Source organism: Microtus pennsylvanicus, chromosome 17, assembly GCF_037038515.1.
Source record: "Microtus pennsylvanicus isolate mMicPen1 chromosome 17, mMicPen1.hap1, whole genome shotgun sequence".
NCBI lineage: Eukaryota > Metazoa > Chordata > Mammalia > Rodentia > Cricetidae > Microtus > Microtus pennsylvanicus.
The window spans coordinates 1,098,285-1,124,412 of NC_134595.1; the positions used below are offsets into that span (position 1 = coordinate 1,098,285).

A 26,128-nucleotide genomic window follows, 5' to 3' on the forward strand; every position below is an offset into this window, starting at 1 on the left:
TATGCAGTCATATCTATAATTTGATTTTGATAGTTTTTACATTTTGATCAGTCTTTTAGGAATTATATACTACATCTTAAAGTTTGAATGTTAAGTGCTTCATTAATTTTACCAAAACTATATTAAACATCCGTCAAGTTTGAGATACACCTGCTGCCAAGACTGATGTCCTGAGCTCAGTCCCCATAACAACATAATTTGATTTTGATAGTTTTTACATTTTGATCAGTCTTTTAGGAATTATATACTACATCTTAAAGTTTGAATGTTAAGTGCTTCATTAATTTTACCAAAAATTTATTAAACATCTTTTAAGTTTGAGATACACCTGCTGCCAAGACATGAGCTCAGTCCCCATATCAACATGGTAAAAGAAAGAGAATTGAGTCCTGCATGTTGTTCTTTGACCTCCACACATGCACAATGACATGTATATAACCACATATACACAAAAAATAAGTTAAATGGAATTTAGAAAGATTCCTATAGGCTGAATGGGAAAGACTGATCATAAACAACCAATGAATACTTAATAGAAAAAAGAAACAAGAAATCTTAAATAATTGATGAAAGAGAATATGAAAAAAATCATTCTGATCTAGAAATGCAGGAGTGATATCAGTAAGAAAAATTTAAAGTAGAAATGAGGTGTCTGTAGAAGAGGACGGATGGCAAATTTGCTGGGGTATAGGCTAAGCCATGGCCTGGAGTTAACAGTGCCTAATATGCATTCTATTATAGCATAGTCCACTGAGTTTAGCAGGTTTTCATGTAACTCTCATTTTTCCTTAAAATTATTTTGAAGGAACCACACCCTCCAAGATTATCAGCAGAAGAAGCCATACACAAGCAAACCAAAACAGAAAACTCAACCCTCAACCTCTTTCAGCATCTCCCTGAATTGAAGTCATTTTTTATAGAGGTAATACCCAACTTGGTAATATCAGAGACCTTTCTCCAATTCTCTATTTGTACATGTATATGTAGATGTGCTCATCTCTGCCTATAAGGTGTATCACTTGGTAATATCAGAGACCATTCTCCAATTCTCTGTTTGTACATGTATATGTAGATGTGCTCATCTCTGCCTATAAGGTGTATCACTTGGTAATATCAGAGACCTTTCTCCAATTCTCTGTTTGTACATGTATATGTAGATGTGCTCGTCTATGCCTATAAGGTGTATCACTTGTACATGTACATGTAGATGTATGTGCTCGTCTCTGCCTATAAGGTGTATCACTTGTACATGTATATGTAGATGTGCTCGTCTCTGCCTATAAGGTGAATCACTTGTACATGTACATGTAGATGTGCTCGTCTCTGCCTATAAGGTGTATCACTTGTACATGTATATGTAGATGTGCTCGTCTCTGCCTATAAGGTGTATCACTTGTACATGTATATGTAGATGTGCTCGTCTCTGCCTATAAGGTGTATCACTTGTACATGTACATGTAGATGTGCTCGTCTCTGCCTATAAGGTGTATCACTTGTACATGTACATGTAGATGTGCTCGTCTCTGCCTATAAGGTGTATCACTTGTACATGTTTATGTAGATGTGCTCGTCTCTGCCTATAAGGTGTATCACTTGTACATGTATATGTAGATGTGCTCGTCTCTGCCTATAAGGTGTATCACTTGTACATGTATATGTAGATGTGCTCGTCTCTGCCTATAAGGTGTATCACTTGTACATGTATATGTAGATGTGCTCGTCTCTGCCTATAAGGTGTATCACTTGTACATGTATATGTAGATGTGCTCGTCTCTGCCTATAAGGTGTATCACTTGTACATGTACATGTAGATGTATGTGCTCGTCTCTGCCTATAAGGTGTATCACTTGGTAATGTCAGAGACCTTTCTCCAATTCTCTATTTGTACATGTATATGTAGATGTGCTCGTCTCTGCCTATAAGGTGTATCACTTGTACATGTACATGTAGATGTGCTCGTCTCTGCCTATAAGGTGTATCACTTGTACATGTACATGTAGATGTGCTCGTCTCTGCCTATAAGGTGTATCACTTGTACATGTACATGTAGATGTGCTCGTCTCTGCCTATAAGGTGTATCACTTGTACATGTATATGTAGATGTATGTGCTCGTCTCTGCCTATAAGGTGTATCACTGTGTGGTGTGTGCTTCTCTGTACCTATAGTTGTACTGTGCATTTGTGAAAAACCAAAGGTCAGCTCCTTTCATCTGTTGCTCCTCCACCTTTTATTTATTTATTTATTTACATCCCAACTGCAGTTTCCCCTCCTCTCCTCCCAGTCCATCCCCCAAACTCCCTCTGCCCCCCTCCTCTTCTTGTCCATTTCTATTCAGAAAAGGGCAGGCCTCCCATGGGTATCAACAAAGCATGGTATATCAAGTTGCAGTAAGCACCTCCCCTTTTATTAAGGCTGAGCAAGGCATTCCAGTATGAACTGTAGGGTCCCAAAAGCTAGCGAAAGAGTTGGTGACTTCCCCCACTCCCACTGTTAGGAGCCCCATTAGAAGACCAAGCTACACAACTGTCACATATATACAGAAGGCCTAAGTCAGTCCCATGCAGGCTCCATGGTTGTCAGTTCAGATGCTGTGAGCCCCTATCAGCCCAGGTTAGTTGATTCTGTGTGTTTTCTTGTGATGTCCTTGACCCCTTTGGCTTTTACAATCATTCCTCTGTCCAGCAGGATTCCCTGAGCTCGGCCCCATGTTTGGCTGTGGGTGTGTGTATCTGTTTCCATCAGTTTCTTGATGAAGCCTCTCTGATTACCATTGGGGTACTCTCCAGTCTATGAGTATAGCAGAATATCATTAGGAATTATTTCATTGACACTTGTTTTTTTTTTTTCTCCAGTCATGTTTGGTTCTATCCTAAGTCCCTGGGTCATCCAGCCTCTTGGTCCTGGCATTCCAGACAATGTATGTCAAGGCGGGCTCACTCTTGTGACATGGGTCTCAGACTGAGAGTCTTCAGTTGGCCAATCCCACAATCTCTGTGTCATCCTTATCCCAGTACATCCCATAGGCAGGACAGACTATAGGTTGAAGGTTATGGGTTGATGTCTTGCCTGGTCACAGATCGTGGCCAGTTCAGGCTACGTATCCACTATTACTTGTAGTCTTAGCTAGAGTCATCTTTGTAGATTCCTGGGAGTTTCTCTTGCACCAGGTTTCTTTCTACCCTACCCCCAAAATGCCACCCAATTTCAGTCTCTCCCACCACTCTTTCTGCCCACACCTCATCCCACCTGTGTCCTCCTTTTCCCATGCCTACTGGACCCCATTCCACCCTTGAAATCTATTCTATTTCCTTTCCAAGGGAGATCAGTGCATACCGTCTAGAGCACTCCTTGTTATCTAGCCTCTCTGGGTGTGGGGATTGTAGTCTGGTTATCCTTTATTTTGCAGCTAATATTCAAGTTTAAAGTAAATGCATACCATGTTTGTCTTTCTGGGTCTGAGTTACCTCACTCAGGATGATTATTTCTAGTTCCATCTGTTTGCTGCAAATTTCATGATGTCATTGTTTTTTACTGCTGATTAATATCCATTGTGTAAATGTACCATATTTTCTTTATCCATTCTGTCAGTTAAGGGGCATCTAGGTTATTTCCAGATTCTGCCTATTACAAATAAAGCTACTATGAACACAGTTGAGCAAATATCCTTGTGGTGTGATTGAGCATCATTTGGGTATATGCCCAAGATTGGTAAAGCTGGGTCTTGGGGTAGATCAATTCCTAATTTTCTGAGAAACCACCATATTGATTTCCAAAGTTTGCTCCTACCATCAATGGTTGGAGTGTTCACTTTGTTCCACATCCTCTCCAGTATGAACTGTTACTTGTGTTTTTCGATCTTAGCCATTCTGACAGGTGGAAGTTATCTCAGAGTTGCATTTCCTTGATAGCTATGGATGTTAAACAGTTTCTCAGCCATTGAGAACTCTGTTTATATCTGTACCCATTTTTAAATTGTATCATTTGTTTGGGTTTTTGTTGTTGTTGTTCTTTGTTTTTTTTTAATGTCTAGTTTCTTGAGTTCTTCAGATATTTTGGAAATCTGCTCTCTGTCGGATGTAGGGTTGGTGAATATCATTTCTCATTCGTTTGTCCTATTGACAGTGCCCTTTGCCTTAGGGAAGTTTTTTAGTTTGATCAGGTCCCATTTATTAACTATCTTAGTGCTCTATTCAGGAAGTTGTCTCCTGTACCAAGGGCTATTTCTTACTCTCTCTTCTGTCAGATTCAGTGTATATGAAGTAATGTTAAAGTATTCAATCCACTTGGACTCAAGTTTTGTTCAGGGTGATAGATATGGATCTATTTATATTCTACATGCTGACATCTAGTTATACCAGCACCACTTGTTGAAGGTGCTTTCTTTTTTCCATTGTGTTATTTTGGCTTCTTTATTAAAAATCAGGTGTCCATAGGTGTGTGGATTCACGTCTGAATTTATGATTCAATTCCATTCATCCACCTGTCTGTTTTTATTTCAAGACCATGTGGTTTTTATTTCTATGGCTCTCTGGTAGAGCTTGAAATCAGGAATGGTGATAACCTCTCGACATTCCTTTATTTTACAGGATTGTTTTAGCTATCCTGGATTTTTTTTTCCTGTATGAAGTTGAGTATTGTTCTTTCAGGGCCTATAAACAATTGTGTTGGAATTTTAATGGGGATTGTGTTGAATCTACATACTACTTTTGGTAAGGTGACCATTTTTACTATGTTAATCTTACCAAACCATGAGCATAGATCTTTCTATTTTCTGATATTTTCCTGAATTTCTTTCTTCAAAGACTTAAAGTTCTTTTTTGTTTGTTTGCTTTGTTTTTTGAAACAGGAATTCTCTGTGTATCTTTGGAGCCTGTCCTGGAACTAGCTCTGTAGAACAGGTTGGCCTTGAAGTCACAGAGATTGACTTGTCTCTGCCTCCTGAACACTGGGATTAAAGATGTTCACCACCACTGCCCGGCTGAAGTTCTTTTTTTTTTTTTTATTGAGAAAAGGAAAAAAAGTATCCGCTTCCTCCCAGCCTCCCCTTTCCCTCCCCCTCCTCCCACCCCTCTCCCCCTCCCCCAAACTTCTCTCTCCCTCCCTCTCCAGTCCATAGAGCAGTCAGGTTTCCCTGCCCTGTGGAAAGACCAAGGTCCGCACCACTCGGTCCATGTCTAGGAAGGTGAACAACCAGACTGGCTAGGCTCCCACAAAGCCAGAACATGAAGTAGGGTCAAAGCCCCGTGCCAATGTCCTTGGCTTCTCATCAGCCCTCATTGTTCGCCATGTTCAGAAAGTCCGGTTTTATCCCATGCTTTTTCAGTCACAGTCCAACTGGCCTTGGTGAGTTCCCACTAGATCAGCTCCACTGTCTCAGTGGGTGGTTGCGCCCCTCGTGGTCCTGACTTCCTTGCTCATCTTCTCCCTCCTTCCGCTCCTCATTGGGACCTTGGGAGCTCAGACCAGTGCTCCAGTGTGGGTCCCTGTCTCCATCTCCATCCATCACCAGATGAAGGTTCTATGGTGGTATGCAAGATATTCGTCAGTTATCTTTTACTTGCTTGGTTAGAGTTACCCCAAGATATTTTATATTGTTGTGACTGTTGTGAAGGGTGTTGTTTCCTGATTTCTTTCTTAGCCCATTTATCGTTTGTATATAGGAGGGCTGCTGATTTGTGTGTGTGTGGGGGGGGTAATCTTGTATCCAGCCACTTCACTAAAGATGTTTATCAGCTGTAGGAGTTCCATGGTAGAATTTTTGTAGCCACTTATGTAGACTATCATATCATCTGAAAATTATGATACTTTGACTTCTTCCTTTCCAGTTTGTATCTTCCTTGATCTCCTTTAATTGTTTTATTGTTCTAGCTAGAACTTCAAATACTATATTAAATAGATATGGAGAAATTTGACAGCCTTGTCTTGTTTCTGATTTTGGTGGAAATTTTGCTTTGAATTTCTCTCCATCTAATTTGACGTTGACTATCAGCTTGCTATATTTTGCCCTTCTTATGTTTAGGTATGTCCCTTGTCTTCCCTGTTCTCTCCAAGACTTTCATCATGAGGGGGTGTTGGGATTTGGTCCAAGACTTTTTTAGCATCTACTGAAATGATCATATGGGTTTTTTTTTTCAGTTTGTTTATATGGTGAATTACATTGACAGATTTTCATTGTTAGTCCATCCCTGCATCTCTGGGATGGAGCCTACTTGATCATGGTGGATGATGTTTTTGATGTATTCTTGGATTCGGTTTCCAAGTATTTTATTGAGTATTTTGCATCGATGTTCTTGAGGGGAAATTAGTCTGTAATTCTCTTTCTTTGTTGAGTCTTTGTGTGGTTTGGATATCAGGGTGACTGTGGCCTCATGAAAAGAATTTGGCACTGTTCCTTCTGTTTCTATTTGTGGGATGATTTGAGGAGTATTGGCATTAGGTCTTCTTTGAAAGTATAGTAGAATTCTGTGCTAAAACCATCTGACCCTAGGCTTTTTTTGTTTGTTTGGTTTGGTTTGGTTTGGTTTTTTTGGGGTTTTTTTTGGATGGGAGACTTAATGACAGCTTCTTTGGGAGGGGGTCTATTTAAATTGTCTAATCTAGATTTAACTTTTGTATGTGTTATCTATCAATAAATTTGTCCATTTCTTTTAGATTTTTCCAATTTTGTAGAGTACAAGCTTTTGAAGTATGACCTAATGATTCTCTGGATTTCCCCAGTGTCTGTTGCTATGTTCCACTTTCATTTCTACTTTACTAATTTGAATATTCTTTTTGCTGCCTTTTAGTTTAGATAAAGGATTTATCTATCTTGTTGACTTTAAGAACCAACTTTTTGTTTTATTAAATCTTCGTATTGTTCTCTGTGTTTCTATTTTATTTATCTCAGTTTTGTTTGATTATTTCTTATTGTTCACTCATCTTGGGTTTGTTTGCTCCTTTTTTCTTCTAGAGCTTTGAAGTGTACTGTTAAGTCACTAGTGTGAGACTTCTCCAAATTCTTCATGAGAACTCTTAGTTCTGTGAACTTTTCTCTTAGCACTGTTTTCATTGTGTCCCATAAGTATCTGTATGTTGTTGGGTATATGTGTGTGTGTGCGCGCGCGTGCATATGTGTATGCATATTTTCCTTCTTTGGGTTATGCTGGTGCCAGATTATTTATTACCTGTGTTTTTTAGATGTAGTTAACTTCCTTGTGTTTAAGTTTTCCTCCTAGTACCTTCTGTAGTACTGAATTTGTGGATGGATATTGTTTAAATTTGACTTTATCATGGAATATTTTGTTTACTCCATCTATGGTGATTGAAAGTTTTGCTGAGTATAGTAGTCTGGACTGACATCTATGGTCTATTAGAGTCAGCAAGACATCTGTCCACACCCTTCTGGCTTTTAGAGTCTCATTGAGAAATCGGGTATAATTTTAACAGGCCTGCCTTTATGTTATTTGGCCTTTTTCCCTTGCCGCTTTTAATATTCTTTCTTTGTTCTGTGTTTTTAGTGTTTTGATTATTATGTGGGAGGGGGATCTTTCTTTTCTGGCCCAATCTATTTGGTGTTCTGGAAACTTCTTGTACTTTTATAGGCATGTCCTTTTTTAGGTTAGGAAATTTTTCTTCTGTGATTTTGTTAAAAATATTGTCTGGGTCTTTGGACTGGGAATCTTTTCCTTCTTTATTCCTTTTATTCTTCGGTTTGATCTTTTCATATCCCAGGGTTCCTGGATGTTTTGTGTTAGGAATTTTTTAGCTTTAACATTTTCTTTGACTAATGTATCTATTTCTTCTATTGTATCTTCAACTCCTGAGATTCTCTCTTCCATCTCTTGTATTCTGTTGATATGCTTGCTGTAGTTCCTGTTCACTCATCTAAGTTTTCCATTTCTAGAATTCCCTCAGTTTGTGTTTTCCATATTTAGATCTTGAACAGTTTTATTCACTTCTTTCAACTGTTTTCTTGACATTCTTTAAGAGATTATTGATTTCATCCATCTTTTTTTTGTCTTTTTGATTTCTTTAAGGGATTTACTCATTTCCTATTTAAGAACCTCTATCATCATAATAAAGTTGGTTTTAAGGTCATTTTCTTATGCTTCAACTCTGTTGGAATATTCAGGGCTTGAAGTAATGAGCTGGCTGGGCTCTGGTGGTGACATACTGACCTAGTTGTTTGGCATCTGATTTGGAGTGATTTATAGATAGGTCTAGGAAATTTGTCTTTGTTGGATAGATATTTTCTTCCTTTGTTTCTGTTTCCTCTCTGGTCTTCTGACTGCCACGGCCTGTAGTTAAGTACAAAGCCCCACCCCAATTCTCATGGCCAAATACAAGAAACTGTTTTAATCCTGCCTCCTGCTCAATTCTCTGATGTATCTTTCCCTGAGGCAACTACCCGCCTGTGTTTTTCCCTATCAACAAATCTCTTGTGTGAACTTTATTATGCAGTGTGACTTTATGGTATTCTTTGGTCCCAACTGCCAGGATACCTCTTCTTTCTTAACTATAACACAGTTTCTCCCACAAACTTTGCGCCACCATTGCACTCATATATCTTGCAGGAAAGACACCATTGTAGATCAGAGAGTGTGTGACTTGTTTGGTAGTGTGCAGAGATGTTAGCATATAGGGGTGAAGGCTCCATGTGGGCACCAGCTTGACTTCTCCATGTTCAGAGAGTTGTGCAGGTGCTGTCCTCAGCAATGGAGCCTTGCTGGAAGTTTATGGAGTACAACTTTGGCAACAGCCTGGAATTTCGGAAGTTCCCCTGGACCAACAGTGTAACCCAATCCTGGTGCTGGAATCTCCATTTGGTGACAAGAGATATCCAAATGGGGCTCTGTCTTTCCCATTATTTGGCAATTTCACTTAAGATTATCTTCATATATGTATGTATTTTAAGAAGTGTCTACTGTATTAGGTTTTCAATCTCTTCAAATGGCCCTTAATTTTAGCTATCTCTCTATGTATTCCTTTCCCCATCCATCTCTCCCTTTCACCTCCCCATTTGATCCCTCTGTTTCAGCCCCCACCTCCCATCCATCTATAACTATTTATTCTATTTTGCTTTTCTAGGGAGATCTATCTGTTCACTCCAGTCCTTTACTTTATGTCTGTGGTTTATAGATTGTGGTTTAGTTATCATTGATTAAACAGCTAATATCTACATGTAAGCAAATACACAGTATGTTTGTCTTTCTAGTTCTGGATACCTCTTTCAGGTTGATTTTTTTTTGTCTTTTATAGTTATCCATTTGCCTGTTATTTGCAAGGTTTTTTTCAGCTTCTGAGTAATATTTTCTTGTATAAGTGTACCATATTTTCTTTATCCATTCTTCAATTGAGGAACATCTAAGTTGTTTCCAGTTTCTGGCTATTATGAATAGAGCAGCAATAAATATGGTTGAGCATGAATCTCAGTGATAGAATGAAGTGTTCTTTGGCTGTATACCCCAGAGGAGTATAGCTGGATCTTGAGGTAGATCGAGACCCATCTTCCTGAGAAACTCCACAATGATTTTCATAGTGACTGTACAAGTCTGAACTCCACCAGCAATGGAGGAATATTCCCCTTGCTCCTTATCCTCCCCAGCTTAAACTGGCACTTGAATCATTGATCTTAGTCATTTTAACATGTATAGGATGAAATCTCAAAGTCATTTTGATTTGCATTTCCCTGATGTCTAATGACCATGTTGGATTGGTCTTTTCAGCATCTAAGGAGATGATCGTGTGCTTTTTGTCTTTCAAGTTGTTTATTTGGTAGATTACATTTATCAATTTATTATTACTGAGAGGACTTTCTTCTCAATTCCAGTCTACTTAATGTTCTGGATGTTTCTTTTATCTTGATAGATGTCTTCTTCTTTAGGTTAGGGAGATTTTAGTCCATGATTTTGTTGGAAATATTTTCTGTGCTTTTGACTGCATTCCATTTTCATCTTCTATTCCTATTATTCTTAGGTTTGGTCTTTTAGTGTCCCAGATTTCATGAACGTTTTGTGTCGGGATTTTTTTTTTTAAGATTTAACATTTTTTTCTTTGACCGTAATATCCATTTTTTCTTCATGTCTTTAGTGCCTGAGATTCTCTCTTCCATCTTTCATATTCTGTTGGTGAGGCTTGCTTCTGAGGTTCCTATTTGAGTACCTAAATTTTTCATTTTTAAAGTTCCATGAGTATGAGTTTTCTTTATTAATTCTATTTTTATTTTCTTGTTGTTGGGCCTCATGAGGCTTGGGCATGAGGCCTAGTGTAACTTCCTAAGCCTAACTTGAGTTTGGTGAGGCCTAGTGTAACTTCCTGAGCCTAGCTCAAGTTTGGAGACCTGTTTGGCTACTCAACCTAGGCCCATCTCTGCTCAGCCACCGCTAACATGGCAGAACATTATTGACCCTTGTTCCTTGCTTTGCCTCGACCCATCCAGGCTTCCCACCCCCTGTCTCAGCCTATATAAGTTCCTGCCTAATGCAATTAAACAAGATCCTGCTTTGACAGACTTTTGACAGACCCAACTCAGTGTGTGTGTGTGTGTGTGTGTGTGTGTGTGTGTGTGTGTGTGTGTGTGTGTTTGTGTGTGTGTGTTCCCAGTGGCTAGCAGGGAGGACCATTTTTGAGGGATTTGTTCCTTTTCTCTTTAAGGATCTTCATTATATACTTGAAGGGTAAGTTTTTCTTTCTTGTGCTTCAACTGTTTTGCAATATTCAGAGTTTGGTGTGATACAGTTGCTGGTCTCTAGTCAAGACATTATCCTGACTGTTATTTTGGTTTTTTACTGGTGTCTAGGTATCTGGGTTTTGGAAGATGGTAATTCTAGGTGCTGATATCTGGTGTTGTCTTTGTTGGGTGGATGGATGGATAGTTTGTCCTTGGTTTCTGTTTCCTTCTCTGGTTCTTGTGGCGACTCTGTGTTGCCTGGTGGGGAATTCCTCTGGGACCCTAATAGATGCAGTCACTGGGGGGTTCTAGATAAAATGTGTTTCTAGGTATTGGAAGCTGACACTTAGGAATGGAAATGGCCTGACAGGGGCACTGAGGGAGTCCACAGGAGGGAAGAAAGCAAGGCATTCCAGCCAGGACCTGCTTTATCCCCCAGCAATGGGAGCAGAGAATTTCTAGGTATTGGGAACTGACACTTAGGTGTGGGGATAGAGTACAGAGGAGCTATAGCAAGGCGTTCCACCAGGATCTGCTTAGCCATCTGGGAATTAGGGCAGAGGGAGGAATTGGAGGAATGGTTCCCAGGGAATGATTACTGGGGTTGGAGGCTGGGATACAGCAGTGAGAGGGGGAGGAAGTTAGGAGGGGAAGATCTGTGTGATCCACTGGAGATGGGGGAAGAGTGTGGAGGTAGGATGCAGCAGGCAGTCTACAGAGCTGGGGGTGACTTAGGGTCCGAGGGAGAGCTCGAGATCTACAGTTAGCCTTTTTGCTTCTCTGGCTGGAGTCACAAATGACTCTTGATTCACAATTTGAAGAGAAAAGCAGTTTTAATGAATTTTATAACATTATTTATTGGATTTTATAACATTATTAGTTCTTATAGACCTCTTAGAATAATATTTGTGGGGGTTGGAGAGGTGGCTCAGCAGTTAAGAGCATTGCCTGCTCTTCCAAAGGTCCTGAGTTCAATACCCAGCAAGCACATGGTGGCTCACAACCATCTGTAATGAGGTCTGGTGCCCTCTTCTGGCCCACAGGCATAACACAAACAGAATATTGTATACATAATAAATAAATACTTTTTTTTATAAAAAGGTTCAGGAATTCAAGGTCATCCTGGGCTACATGGGACCTTCCTTATCTAAAAAAAAAATCAGAGTAGAATAATATTTGTTACATGGCTTACATATTCAATAATGTTATCCATAGAAAGTGTTATCTGCCATTTTTTAACTATAAACACATCAGAAAAATAATTCAAATTATTGTTATTTTGTATTTTGATACGATGGTGGCAATTGTTTCCTCAGAATGATATTCATTTTTGGGTCATAATGTATGATTTTCATAAAATAGGACTTTCAGAAAGAACCTCAGTTAACAAAATATATTAATGTTTTTGATATAAAGCCAAAATATTTTTCTATAAATTATAAACAACTTTCTTATTTAATTTATTACATCTGCATTATGTTTGTTTCAGTATAGCAGAGACAAGGAAAGATCCTAAATTGCTGTTCTAAATGATTTCTGCTCTTTGGCATCTATGTCTACTTACCAACAGAGTATTGGCATAGACAGTGTTTAGTTTCAGACATTCAGGTGTGCCAGCTATTCAAACGTGGCATGTAATTATTTTCTCACATTTTATATTAAATTGTTACATGATCAGGTAGAATAAAATGAAGTATTATAGTGATCATCCCTGTTTAAAAAATTAGAAATTTTTAATTTGTACCTAATAAATGAACAGAACCAGCCATTAAACATCTTTTATTTTACAGGGAATTAGTGATGGTATTCCTCTATTAAAGGCCATCATCCCCCCAAATCAATCTCGTCCTTTTATGTCTCAAGGAAGCCCTGAGTTACTGGTAAGTTTATGTATACCTATTTCTTACTATTATGTTTACCAAAAATAGGAATAAAGTAAAAATATTTCTGTTACATCTCTAATATGTGAGGGTATACACATGCACCTGGAGGTCAGAAAACAACTTGGGCAAGTTGATTCTCTCCTTCAGTGTGAGAAGAATTGAGCTTGGGTCCTCGGGATTGGTGGCAGGACCTTATGATTCTAAGCTATATCACTGACCCAATAAAAAACTTGAAAAAAAATTTAGTATATTTTAGTTTATAAATATTTTGCTTGTTTGATATATACTGCATGCTTGCCTGGTTCCTGCAGAAGTCAGAAGAGGGCATAGATTTTTCTGGAACTGGAGTTCTAGATAGTTCTGAGCCACCAGATGGGGGCCAGAATTCAAACCTGAGTCCTCTGGAAAACAGCCAGTGCTTTTATTCTTCTGAGCCATCTTTTCATCTCCTAAAAGAATGTTTTTAAAATAATCAAGAAAACTAGAAGAATAGCTTTATGGTAGAGCACCGGCCTAGCACGTATGAGGCCGTAGGTTTTGATCCTCGCATTACAAAAAATGAAAGTTTGTTATGAAATTATAATTTCATAACATTTGATTAATTTGAATAATTTGATTAAATATAAAAATGTCTTCTTTATATTTTGCTTTAAGTAGTTATTATAATTATTACATTTATCTAGAAAAATAAATCTGTGAAAATAGCTAGGAACCTTATCACCATAGCTATAATAGCAGTAATCAGAACTAATATAGATCTTGTTAAGGTATTCTTCTAGGGCATTTTAGTGAGTGTTTTACCCAATTTTTTATTTAGCCTACCCAACAGCTTTGTGTAGTAGGCACTAGTATGTTCCTTTTATGGATAAAAAATTAAATCTCAGAAGTTCCATGCCTGAAATCACAGAGCTAGCAAGTAGAGATCTGAGACCTTGGCATATGAACTAACCCTAGGTTCGTCTTATTCTAATTCTGTGACTTGGGTGTGATAGAAATGTGCTATAGCACTGTTAACAGGAGAGACTTCAGAATTAAATTGCTTTTTATAATGGTATATATTGTGCTTGGTTAGAAAACTATTCTAGAAATATATACAATAATATTGATAGAAGTTTTCAGTGGTAAGACCCTGTAGTTTTCATCTTTAAAATCTATGTGTTTTTATGGGGTGGGTGTCAGATTTAAGGCAGGGTTTCTCTGTGTAGCCATGGCTGTCCTGGAACTTGCTCTGTAGACCAGCCTGGCCTCGAACTCAGAGAGATCTGCCTAGAGAGATCTGCCTGCCTCTGCCTCCCAACTGCTGCTAAAAACAATTTTTTTTAAGTTACCTGAGTTGGGGCATGGGTATTGTGTTGTTTTATAATTGAAAGAGTAAAAATCTTTACACTTTTAAAAGCAAGTACATACTAAGACTATTGCTTCAGGGACATTGTAACTATAAACTCTCCTGATTTGGACTAAGTGATAATTATATCATATTTGTCATGGCAAAGTTAACCTTTTATTTCTTCTGAATGTTAGCATTAATGCTAATAACCTGAGAATTTAATATGATAGCTAAAAAATAACTATTCTTACAGTAAGCTGTAAATAGATAGTTATTTCCACTTAAATTATTTAGATTTGGCTTCATGTATCTTACAGTATTCGCCTAATAATAATGTCAAAAATCTGTGAGCATCTGGCTATTTTTAGCCACATTCTTGAATATATTTTACTTGAGTTTTTATATATTCTTTTTCAGATAACAGTAAGCGTTAATTATGTTATTGGAACCCATGGATGGCTACCTTATGACAGAAATATTTCTAACTACTTCACATTCATCAAGGATCAAACTGTAACTAACCCAAAGTAAGCAGACGACAAATGGGTTTTTGTTGTTTTATGGTTGGGTTTTTTTTTTAATTTATTTTTTTTCTTTTGTTTTGTTTTTCCCCCTAGACCAGTTTTCTCTGTATAGCCTTAGCTGTCTTACTTTGTAGACCAGGCTGACCTTGAACTCACAGAGACCCACCTGCATCTGCTGGGATTAAAGGTGTGCACCACCACTGCCCAGCGATTCCTGTAATTTTTAAAGTAATGCTTTGAGAAAACTATTTTCTCTTCTTTTTCACTTTTCTTCCCCTTCTCTGTTTTTAAGTTATAACCTGACAGTATTTGGCATTCAGACATGGCTGAATTTCTGTCATGACAAATATAGAATAAAATATTATATTGGGAATGGTAAATTGTCATATTATTCTTTCTTTACTACTTAAAAATAATCTTCATTTGGGTTTTCTGTTGATTTTTACTGAGCTCTACATTTTTCTCTGCTCCCCTCCCTACTTTTCCCCTCCCCTTCATCCCTCTCCCAAGGTCCCGATGCTTTCAATTTACTCAGGAGATCTTGCCTTTTTCTACTTCCCATGTAGATTAGATCTATGTAAGTCTCTCTTAGGGTCCTCATTTTTGTCTAGGTTCTCTGAGATTGTGATTTGTAGGCTGGTTTTCTTTATGTCTAAAAGCCACTTAAGAGTGAGTACATATGATATTTGTCTTTCTGGGTCTGGGTTACCTCACTCAAAATGATGTTTTATAAGTTCCATCCATTTGCCTGCAAATTTCAAGATGTTATTTTTTTCTGCTGTGTAATACTCCATTGTGTAAATGTACCACATTTTCCTTATCCATTCTTCAGTTGAGGGGCATTGAGGCTATTTCCAGGTTCTGGCTATGACAAACAATGCTCCTGTGAACATAGTTGAGTACATGTCCTTGTGGCACGGTTGAGCATCCTTTGGACATATACCCAGAAGTGGTATTACTGGGTCTTGCGGAAGGTTGTTTCCTAATTTTCTGAGAAATCGCCATACTGATATCCCAAGGGACTGTACCAGACTGCACTCCCACCAACAATGGAGGAGTGTTCCCTTTACCCCATAACCTCTCCAGCATAAGTTATCCTCAGTTTAAGATGGAATCTCAGTGTTGTTTTGATTTGCATATCTCTGATAATTAAGGATGTTGAACATTTCCTAAGTGTCTGTCAGCCATTTTAGATTCCTCTGTTGAGAGTTCTCTGTTTAGGTCTGTACTCCACTTTTTTATTGAATTATTTGTTCTTTTGAGGACCAATTTCTTGAGTTCTCTGTATATTTTGGAGATCAGACCTGTGTCTGATGTGGGCTTAGTGAAGATCTTTTCCCATTTTATAGGCTGTCATTTTGTCTTGTTGACCATGCCCTTTGCTTTACAGAAGCTTTTCAGTTTCAGGAGGTCCCATTTATTAATTGTTTCTCTCAGTGTCTATGCTGCTGGGGTTATATTTAGGAAGTGGTCTCCTATGCCAATGAGTTCAAGTTTACTTCCCACTTTCTTTTCTTTGAGGGTCAGTGTGGCTGGCTTTATGTTGCGGTCTTTAATCCATTTGGACTTGAGTTTTGTGCGTGGTGTTAGATATGGTTCTATTTTCATTCTTCTACGTGTCGATATCCATTTATACAAGCACCATTTATTAAATATCCTTTTTTCCATTTGATATTTTTTTGCTTCTTTGTCAAAAATCAGGTGTTCGTAGGTGTGTGGATTAATATCTGAATCTTTGATTCGATTTCATTGGTCCTCCTGTCTGTTGTTATGCCAATCCCAGGCTGTTTTCAGTACCATAGCTCTGTAGTCATTTGAAATCAGGGATTGTGACGTCTCCAGAAGTTCCTTTATTGTACAGGATTGTTTTGGCTTTTCTAAGTTTTTTGCTTTTCCATATAAAGTTGTTTACCATTTTTTCGAGGTCTATCAAGAATTTTGCTTGGGATTTTGATCAGCATTGCTTTATTTGGATTTTTAATTGCTGTTGCTTTCAGACAGGGTCTCATTATGTAACTCTAACTGACCTGGAACTCTCTGTAGAGACTAGACTGGCCTCAAACTAACAGCAAATTTTATGCCTCTCTAGTGCTAGGATTAAACAGTGCACTATCCTCCTGTCTGAGAAATATTTTATTGTTAGTAATATTCAAAGTTAAGGAAAAGTCTAAAATCCAATTGTGTTTACAGAGCTCAGCGAACTGTGAATGGTCCTTTTGCTCCAGGGCTGGAAATCACTTCCAAGCTGTTTGTAGTGTCACATGATGCAAAGTTACTCTTCAGTGCTGGACACTGGGATAATAGTATCCAAGTAACATCACTTACCAAAGGCAAAATTGTCTCACATAACATCCGACATATAGGTAAGAATTAACTTTTCCACAAAACTTGTTCTTCTGGGGTTTTTTATTTTTAATTATTCAAGTTTTCTTTTGTGTATATTGAGTGTTCTGCCTGCATGTATGTTTATGTGAGGTGTCAGATCCCCTGGAACTAGAGTTACAGATAGTTGTGAGCTGCCATATAGGTCCAGGGAGTTGTACCCGGGTCCTCTGGAAGAGCAGTCAGTGGTCCAACCCCTGTTTTTTTTCAACTGTATAAAAGTGGTACATGCTCCTGATAGCTTATTATATCGGGGGTGCATTCAAACATATAAATTAAATTTATTTTCATATTACACTAGAAGGTATTAAATCAAGTTTTATTTAGATGTTACACAATGATTTTGTTGCCACATAATAAAAATTTGTCATCATTACATAAAGACATTATTAACAGTAAAGTATGAGTTAATTGTTGAATATATATTAACATCTTATTATTTCAGGCGTCGGTATAAGAATAAAAGCTTTTTTCTCAAAAAACTTGTTAAATGAGGGTAATGGAATCTGTTGCTCTCTACTGCTGATTTTTCTTTTAATTTTGTTAAATAACATTTTTTTCTTTTATCTTACATTCCGACCACAGTTTTCCCTCCCTCTTCTCCTCCTAACCTCCCATCCCACCCCCCCCCCCACACACACACACACATACCCTTTGTCTCCATTCAGAAAGGGGCAGGCCTCTCATGAGCTTGAACAAAGCATGACACATCAAGTTGAGGCAGGACCAAGCTCCTTCCCTTGTTTCAAGGTTGAGTGAAGCAGTACAACATGGGGATGGATGCGAAGAGCCTTACAAACAACACAGCTACCACACACACAGAGGGTCTACATCAGTTCCATACAGGTCCCCTAACTGTTGGTCCAGAGTCCATGGACTCCCACGAGCTCAGGTCAGCTGTCTCTGTGAGTCTTTACCCCCTTACGTCATGAGCTCCCCTGCCCCAGCTCCTAAAATTCCTCCTCCCTTTCTTCATTAAGACTCCAGAGCTCAGGCTAGTACTGATTGTGGGTCTCTGCATCTGTTATCAGTTACTAGGTAGAACTGTTACTAGTTACTAGTAATAGTTACTAGTCATCAATCTGATTTTATCTACTGGTATTCTAAGGTATCACTTTGTGTAGCTGTTAAGGGACTATTCTGGAAAATTGTTTTTAATTTATGAATTTGCACCATAATATGTACTATCTTTTTATTTGTTTGTGTGTTTGTTGTATGTGTATGAGTGTTTTGTCTGCATGCTTATCTGTATACCATGTGTATGTGGTACCTACTGAGTCTAAAGAGGTCAACAGATCCCCTGGTACTGAAGCTACAGATAGTCGTCAGCCTTTAAATAGGGCTAGGAATCAAACTTAAATTCTCTGGAAGATAATCCCATAAATTATTAACTGCTGAGCCATCTGTCAATTTCCTATACTGTTTTTTAAGAACACATTCCGTACGATAGCACTTTTTCTTTTTTTTCTTTTTTTCTTTTTTTTTTATTGAGAAAAGGAAGAAAAAAAAAAGTTTCCACCTCCTCCCAGCCTCCCACTTCCCTCCCCCTCCTCCCACTCTTCTCCCCCTCCCTCTCCAGTCCAAAGAGCAGTCAGGGTTCCCTGCCCTGTGGTAAGTCCTAGGTCCTCCCCCCTCTGTCCATATCTAGGAAGGTGAACATCCAAACTGGCTAGGCTCCCACAAAGCCAGCACATTGCGTAGGATCAAAACCCCGTGCCATTGTCCTTGGCTTCTCATCAGCCCTCATTGTTCGCCATGTTCAGAGAGTCCAGTTTTATCCCATGCTTTTTCAGTCACAGTCCAGCTGGCCTTGGTGAGCTCCCAGTAGATCAGCTCCACTGTCTCAGTGGGTGGGTGCAGCCCTCGTGGTCCTGACTTCTTTGCTCATGTTCTCCCTCCTTCTGCTCCTCATTGGGACCTTGGGAGCTCAGTCCAGTGCTCCAGTGTGGGTCTCTGTCTCTATCTCCATCCATCACCAGATGAAGGTTCTATGATGATATGCAAGATACTCGTCAGTATTGCTATAGGCTAGGGTCATTTCACATTCCCTATCCTCACCTGCCCAAGGAACTAACTGGGGACCTCGGCTTGGGCTCCTGGGAGCCACTCTAGGTTCAAGTCTCTTGCCAACCCTAAGGAGGCTCCCTTAACTAAGACTTGACGATAGCACTTTTTCAATAGGAAGAGAATGTGAATAGGGTGAGAGAGCAGAACACATAGCAGAATTACCTATGACTCCGTTCTCAGTTCTCTGACGGCCCACGATGCTAGATACGATGTCAGCACTCAGCACATGAACGGTCTCAATGAAGGCTCTCGGAATGAGTTTGATCCTGCAGGTGTCCTCTGTTACTCTGACCTGATGGTTTTTGTTACATTTAATTATTTTTGGAGGGGTATTTTGTGGGGAGGGTGGGGGATAGCACATACATGTGCACTTGGAAGTTACATGACTGCTTGCAGGAGTCAGAACTCTCCTCCTATGTGTATCCAAAGGGACTAAGTGCAGATCACCAGTCTTGGCAGAAGGTTCCTTTTCTTGCTGAGCCATTTTGCCAGCCCTGGCTTAGTAATTATTTGAACATTAACTGAAACTGCCCTCAAAGTTCTGTTCTGTCAAAACATATCCATTTTATTTTATTTTTTCTTCAAACAGATATTGTGACTTGCTTAGCTACAGATTACTGTGGAATACACTTGATTTCTGGTTCCAAGGACACTACATGTATGATATGGCAGATAACACAACAGGTAATAATAAATAACACATGTTATGTTCTTGGACTGGGATAACAAGTTTTTCTCTGGTAGTAAATGACATTTTGAGCTCAGTGAGAGATTGTCTTAAAAATTGAGGAAGAGAAGTGATTGAAGATATCATGGGTGTCATCAGCCCCTGGTTCCATACATGCATGCATGGGCAAATGCAGCCCCTGTCACACATGTCACTACGCACTGTCTCATACAAAACCCTCTTTAAAATTCTGTGGTAGTCTTACTGAAAATTTTTCTTAACTGGACATGATGTGGATGATTACAGACTCAGGGCCTGAGCTTTTTATTGTTCATTTTTGAGTTTATAACTTAATTATACCATTTCTTCCTTCCTTTTCCTCCATCCAAACTTTCCCATATACCCTTTCCCACTCTCCTTCAAATTTCTTGACCTCTTTTTTCATTAATCGTTATTACATCTGTATGTGTACTTATACATACATATATTCCTAAATATAACTTGTTGAGTCCATATGACATTACCTGTATGCATTTTTTAAGAATTAACTGTTTGACTCCGGACAACCAGTTGGTTGTGCTATTCCTGGGAAGGACCTCTCTCAGTTTTACTCAGTTACCTGTTATTCTTTGTGTAGGGTTGAGACTCCGTGTTTTTCCCGTCCAGTTTGGCGTGTTCATTGTTGTCACTCTGTGTTCAGCCTCCTTTTGGGCAGTTGTACTGATGAAACTTAATGGGTGTAGCTTGTGGTGCTACTAGGAGACACAGTCCCACAGCCAACTTTCTGATTCTGTTGCTTTTGTACTCTTTCTACCTCATCCTTTGCAATGATCCCTGAGCCTTATGTGCGGGAGTTGTTTTATAGATGTTTGTGGTTTTTCTGTCACAGTCTCCTTCTGTCACAAAGAAAAATTTCCCTGATGAGGGGTGAAGACTTACTTGTGAGTATAAGGACAAATGTTTATAGATTGTTGTTAGGGATTCTGCTGGTTTAGTAAGTTAGGGATTGAAGATTCTCCTCCAGTAACCATGAAGCTAGTAACCCCAAAGCTAGTCTGGTTTGCACAACAATACTCTAAAATATGACACAAAGAAAATCCTGTCTCAAAAACAGAAAAACATAAAGAAATTTTATTTCTGCGTATTGACATTATTATAATTATTTTTATACAAAACTACAAAATACCTTTTCATTATTTATCTTATACCCTTTTAATTTCTTTGGATAATCCCTTAATCACTTTATTTCCATTTGTGTTCTATACTATGCTATATTTACTTCTGAATGGCACAATTTTACTACTATTTTGGTACTTTTAGAAGAATGTTCATTTCTTACTTATTTTCACTACTATGAAGGAAAGTTGTGCAGTAACATGATCGGTTGTTGTATGGTTATCCTTTTTTTTTTTTGAAACAGGATTTCTTTGTATAATCCTGGCTGTCCTGGAACTCCCTCTGTAGACCAGACCGGCCTCTAACTCACCACCTGCCTCTGCTTCCTAAGTACTGGGATTAAAAGTGTGCACTACCACCATCAGTGATGTATGTTTATCTTATTTTCACTAACTTTACCACATTTTTAAATTTATAATTATAACATTCTTGGATTTTCTGACCCTAAAGTAGCTATACCATCATGTGATCTAGAAATAATGGTCACTCTCCCAATTTTCCAATATATTGTTTTATTTTATTATCCTATTACATTGCAGTAGAGTTAGAACATGATAGTGAACATCCTGACTTATGTCTGATTTTGATTGAAAATGACAGTACAGTTTTGCCGCTTGATAGTGTTTGCTGTCAGTTTTTATCAGTATTGTGTTTTATATTTAGTTGGTTTCTATCTTGGTAAACTTTTTAATTTTAATGAAATTTCAAACTTATAGAAAAGTTGCAAAAACAATACACTCGTACCTTTGTCTTAACATTCTCAATATCTTTCCCCTTTCAGCATGTTTATTTTTCTCACTGATTTAAATGTTGGCAGTACTTCCTATTCCATTGATAACATCTATGTATGTCTTCCAAGAACAAAGATTTTCTTTTTAAATTTTTATTATGGTTATTTATTTACGTGTATGGGGGTAATGCATACATGCCATGGTGCATATGTGAAGGTCAGAATACAACTTTTGTGGATCAGTTCTCTTCTTCCACCATGGGTGGTTCTGGGGACCAAACTTTGGATATCATGCTTGCTAGCAAGTACCTTTACATACAGGTCCATCTTGATAAAAAGTCATTCTTACCACCATGGTGCAGTTGCTAAAATGAGAATGTTTAACATTTGTACAGTGCCGTTATCTGATCTCATTTTCTGAGTATTAACAACAGTGTCCTCTGTAATTCCTTTTAGAGTTTCCTTTTCTTTTTTCTAAATGAGTAAATCAAGAAATTTCTTAGATTTGAACTGCTATGAATCATATAGCAAATTAACATTATTCATTTTCATTGCTACCACATTTTGCCGTTGTATTTTACTTGCTAATACTATAATTTTTTTCTCTTTTTTTAAAAATAAGGCCTCACTTTTTTCTGTATTCTTAAGTAAAAGATCAATTTTGTTTTGTCATTATGATGTTTAATATTTGGATATGCAACCTTTATTGGATGAATTTAATAAGTGTTTCTTCTTTCACTTGAATTGTAAAGTTTTCTGTTACTTTAATTACTTGATACAAGAATGATGTGTTTTGTAAATATTAAGTGAAATTTATAGGATAAATTACATGTATCCCAAAGAGTAGAGTTTACAGGTATATGTATGTGTAATATAAAAACAGAGGGTCTAAACAGACTTATCTAGAATAAATAAGAATAAAACAATATGACACACAACTGATATTTCTTCGAATATAAAGTAAATGTAAACAAGGCAGGTTTAATGACTAAGGCATTATAGAGAAATTTTCTTGAGCAGTTTCAGCCTGTGTGGAAGCTGAGGCAGATGCATCACAAAGTTAAGGCTTGCCTGGCTACAAAGTGATAGTTTAAAGTCACGACACTCGGGTTTCAAAAATTATTTTTTAAAACACTGGGGACATGTCTCAGTGGTAGAACATCTGCATAGCATGCATGAAGTCCTAATAAGTGTTTAAAGCATCTTTGGTGATGGCGCATAATTAGATTTCTAGGAAGAGGATTGTTGGTACTTATTGTCAGCCAGGTTATGCAAAAAACAGCTCTAGATTCATTGCTTTCCATGTCTCAAGGGAGTAAGGCCAAGAACAACAGAGCAAGGTACTGTGCATAGACAGTTAAGAAAAAGAATGATCACTATAGAAATTAAAGACAGGAGCTAGAGATATGGCTCTGAGACTAACGCTGCTGCTTTTCCAGAGGACCCAGTTTTGATTCCCAGCACGCATATCAGACTGCTCACAACTGCCTGTGACTCTAGCTCTGGGGGATCTAATGCCATCTCTAACCTCCACAGGCATTCACACAAGAGGCATACATTCACACAGACACATACATATGAATTAAAGGCAATCAGAATAAATATAATTGATGTCCCTAAAGTACAGGCTCTAGGACAGTGGTTCTAACCTACCTAATTCTAAAACCCTTTAATACAGTTCCTCTTGTTGTGATCACCAACTCTAAAATTATTGCTACTTCATAACTAACTTTGCTACAGTTGTGAATTGTAATGTAAATATCTGATATGCGACCCCCCAGAGGAGTTGCAACCCGCAGATTGAGAACTACTGCTCTAATAAGTATTCATTTATATAATATTAGTTTAAATTAAGGAAGAATTCATTTGTAGGTTAAAAGAGCAAATAACTTGGAAAAACGAATATAAGAAGTCATCATTAATACTTTATGTGTAAGGTTTGGACTGAGTATTACTGTGAGTGACTCAGTGGTTCAAACTACCTATCTCATTACTTTGTTAAGAGAATGTTTGAATATAGTATAAACTTTGTTACAAAACACAAAAACAAGAGGCTTGTGAGTGGAGGGAAAAAACAACAAGACACATTTCACGTTTGCTTTTCTTTTTTAATTTTAGGGAGGCACTGCTGTGGGCTTAGCATCTAAACCTTTTCAGATTCTTTATGGACACACTGATGAGATATTGAGTGTGGGCATCAGCACTGAACTTGACATGGCAGTATCAGGGTCAAGGGTAAGATCTCACCTCTAAGAAATAATACTTTTTCTATAAATTGTGTAACAATGTTTATATTTGAAAAGTTTTTATGGAAATAGAATATTTTTAATATTTATTTTGAGCATTGTTAACGTAGAGTAATACAGAGAGAATAAACTTAAAAGAGGCTATGTTGTATTTGGGGATCTTATTGGCCTTACTAGTTCAGGAAGATGGCACTCTATAAGATGATATGCCACTTAAAATTCTAAGATTAGGGTTTTACCTAACGCATATAACTCATCCATGGGATAACTATTTCCTAAGATTAGGATTTCACCTAAAGCATATAGCTCATCTATGGGGTAATTATTTCCTAAGATTAGGGTTTTACCTAAAGCATATAACTCATCTATGGGGTAATTATTTCCTCAGTGTCTTTCCCACATCTCTTTATTCAGCCTCTTCGCCTTCTCCTTTTTGTTGTTTTGTGTTTTTCATTCTCTGGAATCTTCTGTGTATAGGATGGTACTGTGATTATACATACCATTCAGAAAGGTCAATACATGAGGACTTTACGGCCACCTTGTGAGAGTTCCCTGTTCCTGACCATTCCCAGTTTGGCTGTCTCTTGGGAAGGACACATTGTCATCTATTCCAGCTTGGCGGAGAAGCCCGTTCTCAAGGTATTTGCTTCTGTGCAGCAGGTGTAGACCATCACTAATGTTTTCTCCCCTCACTGCAAGGGCAGCTTTTCTATGGTTCAGTTGTTCTTTCTCATTGTTAGATAGACTTCTACCACATTATGGTCCTGATATTTATATTTTACTTCAGATATTTCTTTTGACCTAATATTATACAAGGTTTCGAATGTAATTCCTTTTTTTTAAGATTTACTTATTATGTATTCAGTGTTCTGTCTTCATGTCTGTCTGTCTACATGCCAGAAGAGGGTACGAGATCTCATTATAGATGGTTGTGAGCCACCATGTGGTTGTTGGAAATTGAACTCAGGACCTCTGGAAGAGCAGTCAGTGCTCTTAACCTCTGAGCCATCTCTCCAGCCCCCTCAAACATAATTTCTTTTAGCTAAGGATGTAACTTGGTTGGTAGAGTGCTTGTCTTGCAAGCATTGGAACCCTAGATTAACTACCTAACCCCACATACACAAAAAGCAATTAAAAAAAAAAGACAAGAGTTTCTTTGTATCGCACTGGCTGTCCTGAAACTCACTCTCTAGACCAGGCTAGCCTCAAACTAAGAGATCCACCTGCCTCTGCTTCCTGAGTGCTGGGATTAAAGATGTGTGCCACCAGTGCCAGTGGTAGTATTAGGTATATCATGAACTTCAAGTAGCAGTGATAGCCAACATTTCTTTTGTAGGTAAGACAGTGTAGAAATAAACTGGATCTCCATATATTCATTTCCTTCTAATAGTAAAGCTTTTAAATATAAGAAACATCTTTTTAGGAATGTGAAATATTTTTGAACTGGAATATTTTAACTCTTCGATTTAACGCATAGTTGTTTCCATGGCAATAATGATTTAAAGTCAATCTGATAATTTTCTGTATACTTTTTCTTTGAATACAGTCATGTTTTTATTCCAGAAATCTTTCTGATTTGTTATATTTTAATTGACAATATGAAAACTCAACTTTTATGCAAGGTCCCTAAACTTTCCTGTTTCTTTATAGGATAAGAACATGTTACATGTGTTTTCTGTAAATGGAAAGTATCTGGGGTCTCAAGTCCTGAATGAGCAAATATCAGACATGTGCATCATTGGGGAGCATGTAATCACTGGCAGCGTACAAGGGCTCCTGTCTATAAGAGAGCTTCACAGGTAATTGAATTAAATTAAAATGTTCAAACTGTCTGAAGAAGAGGTAGCAACTTACAGTTCAGAGGTTCAGTAGGGAGCATGGTGGTATGCAGGCAGATGTGCTGGAAAAGTAGCTGAGAGTCCTACATCTTGTAGGCAACAGGGATTCAACTGAGACACTGGGTGGTTCCTGAACATAGGAAACCTCAAAGCCCACCCCCACAGTGACACACACTCCTCCAATAAGGTCATACCCACTTCAACAACGCCACACCTCCTAATAGTGCACGCCCTTATGGGGGTCAGTTACATTGAAATTACCACAGTGACCTTGTCTCATAAAAGATAGAAGGTGAGAACAGACACCTGAGGTTGTCCTCTGAGCTTCATATATGTACCAGCCTTGCACACATTTGCATCAAGTGTTCTGAGCATGCTGGAATATACTTACAATATCAGCATTTGGGACTCAGTCCCTTTTCCAATGATAGCTTTGCTTTTTTTTCTCTCTCTCATCCTGATTTTAAGAGTCTTCTAACAAGAAGATTTGCAAATTAGAAAAACCAATGGACTCCTTTAGTTTTAATTACACACATACACACACACACACACACACACACACACATATAAATATACCTAAGTCATTGGGTTCTCCACTTTCTAATCTTTAAATAACCGAAGGCATTTATTGTAATGGAA

The 26,128-nt window shown here is 38.0% G+C and overlaps 1 protein-coding gene across 5 annotated transcripts in view; it reads left to right on the forward strand.

Annotated features, from left to right (window-relative positions):
- Nbeal1 (neurobeachin like 1) overlaps positions 1–26,128 on the forward strand; it is a 180,894-nt gene that overhangs the window by 147,029 nt on the left and 7,737 nt on the right. For 4 of the 5 annotated variants that reach the window (XM_075951705.1, XM_075951706.1, XM_075951707.1 and 1 more), the window contains 8 exons: positions 806–922; positions 12,440–12,529; positions 14,277–14,386; positions 16,574–16,746; positions 19,422–19,516; positions 23,524–23,640; positions 24,129–24,290; positions 25,302–25,450. In XM_075951705.1, coding sequence (XP_075807820.1) covers positions 806–922; positions 12,440–12,529; positions 14,277–14,386; positions 16,574–16,746; positions 19,422–19,516; positions 23,524–23,640; positions 24,129–24,290; positions 25,302–25,450 — 1,013 coding nt within the window. Of the gene's footprint in view, positions 1–805; positions 923–12,439; positions 12,530–14,276; positions 14,387–16,573; positions 16,747–19,421; positions 19,517–23,523; positions 23,641–24,128; positions 24,291–25,301; positions 25,451–26,128 lie in introns of those variants that run through there. The other variant, XR_012908177.1, reaches the window with a different exon arrangement.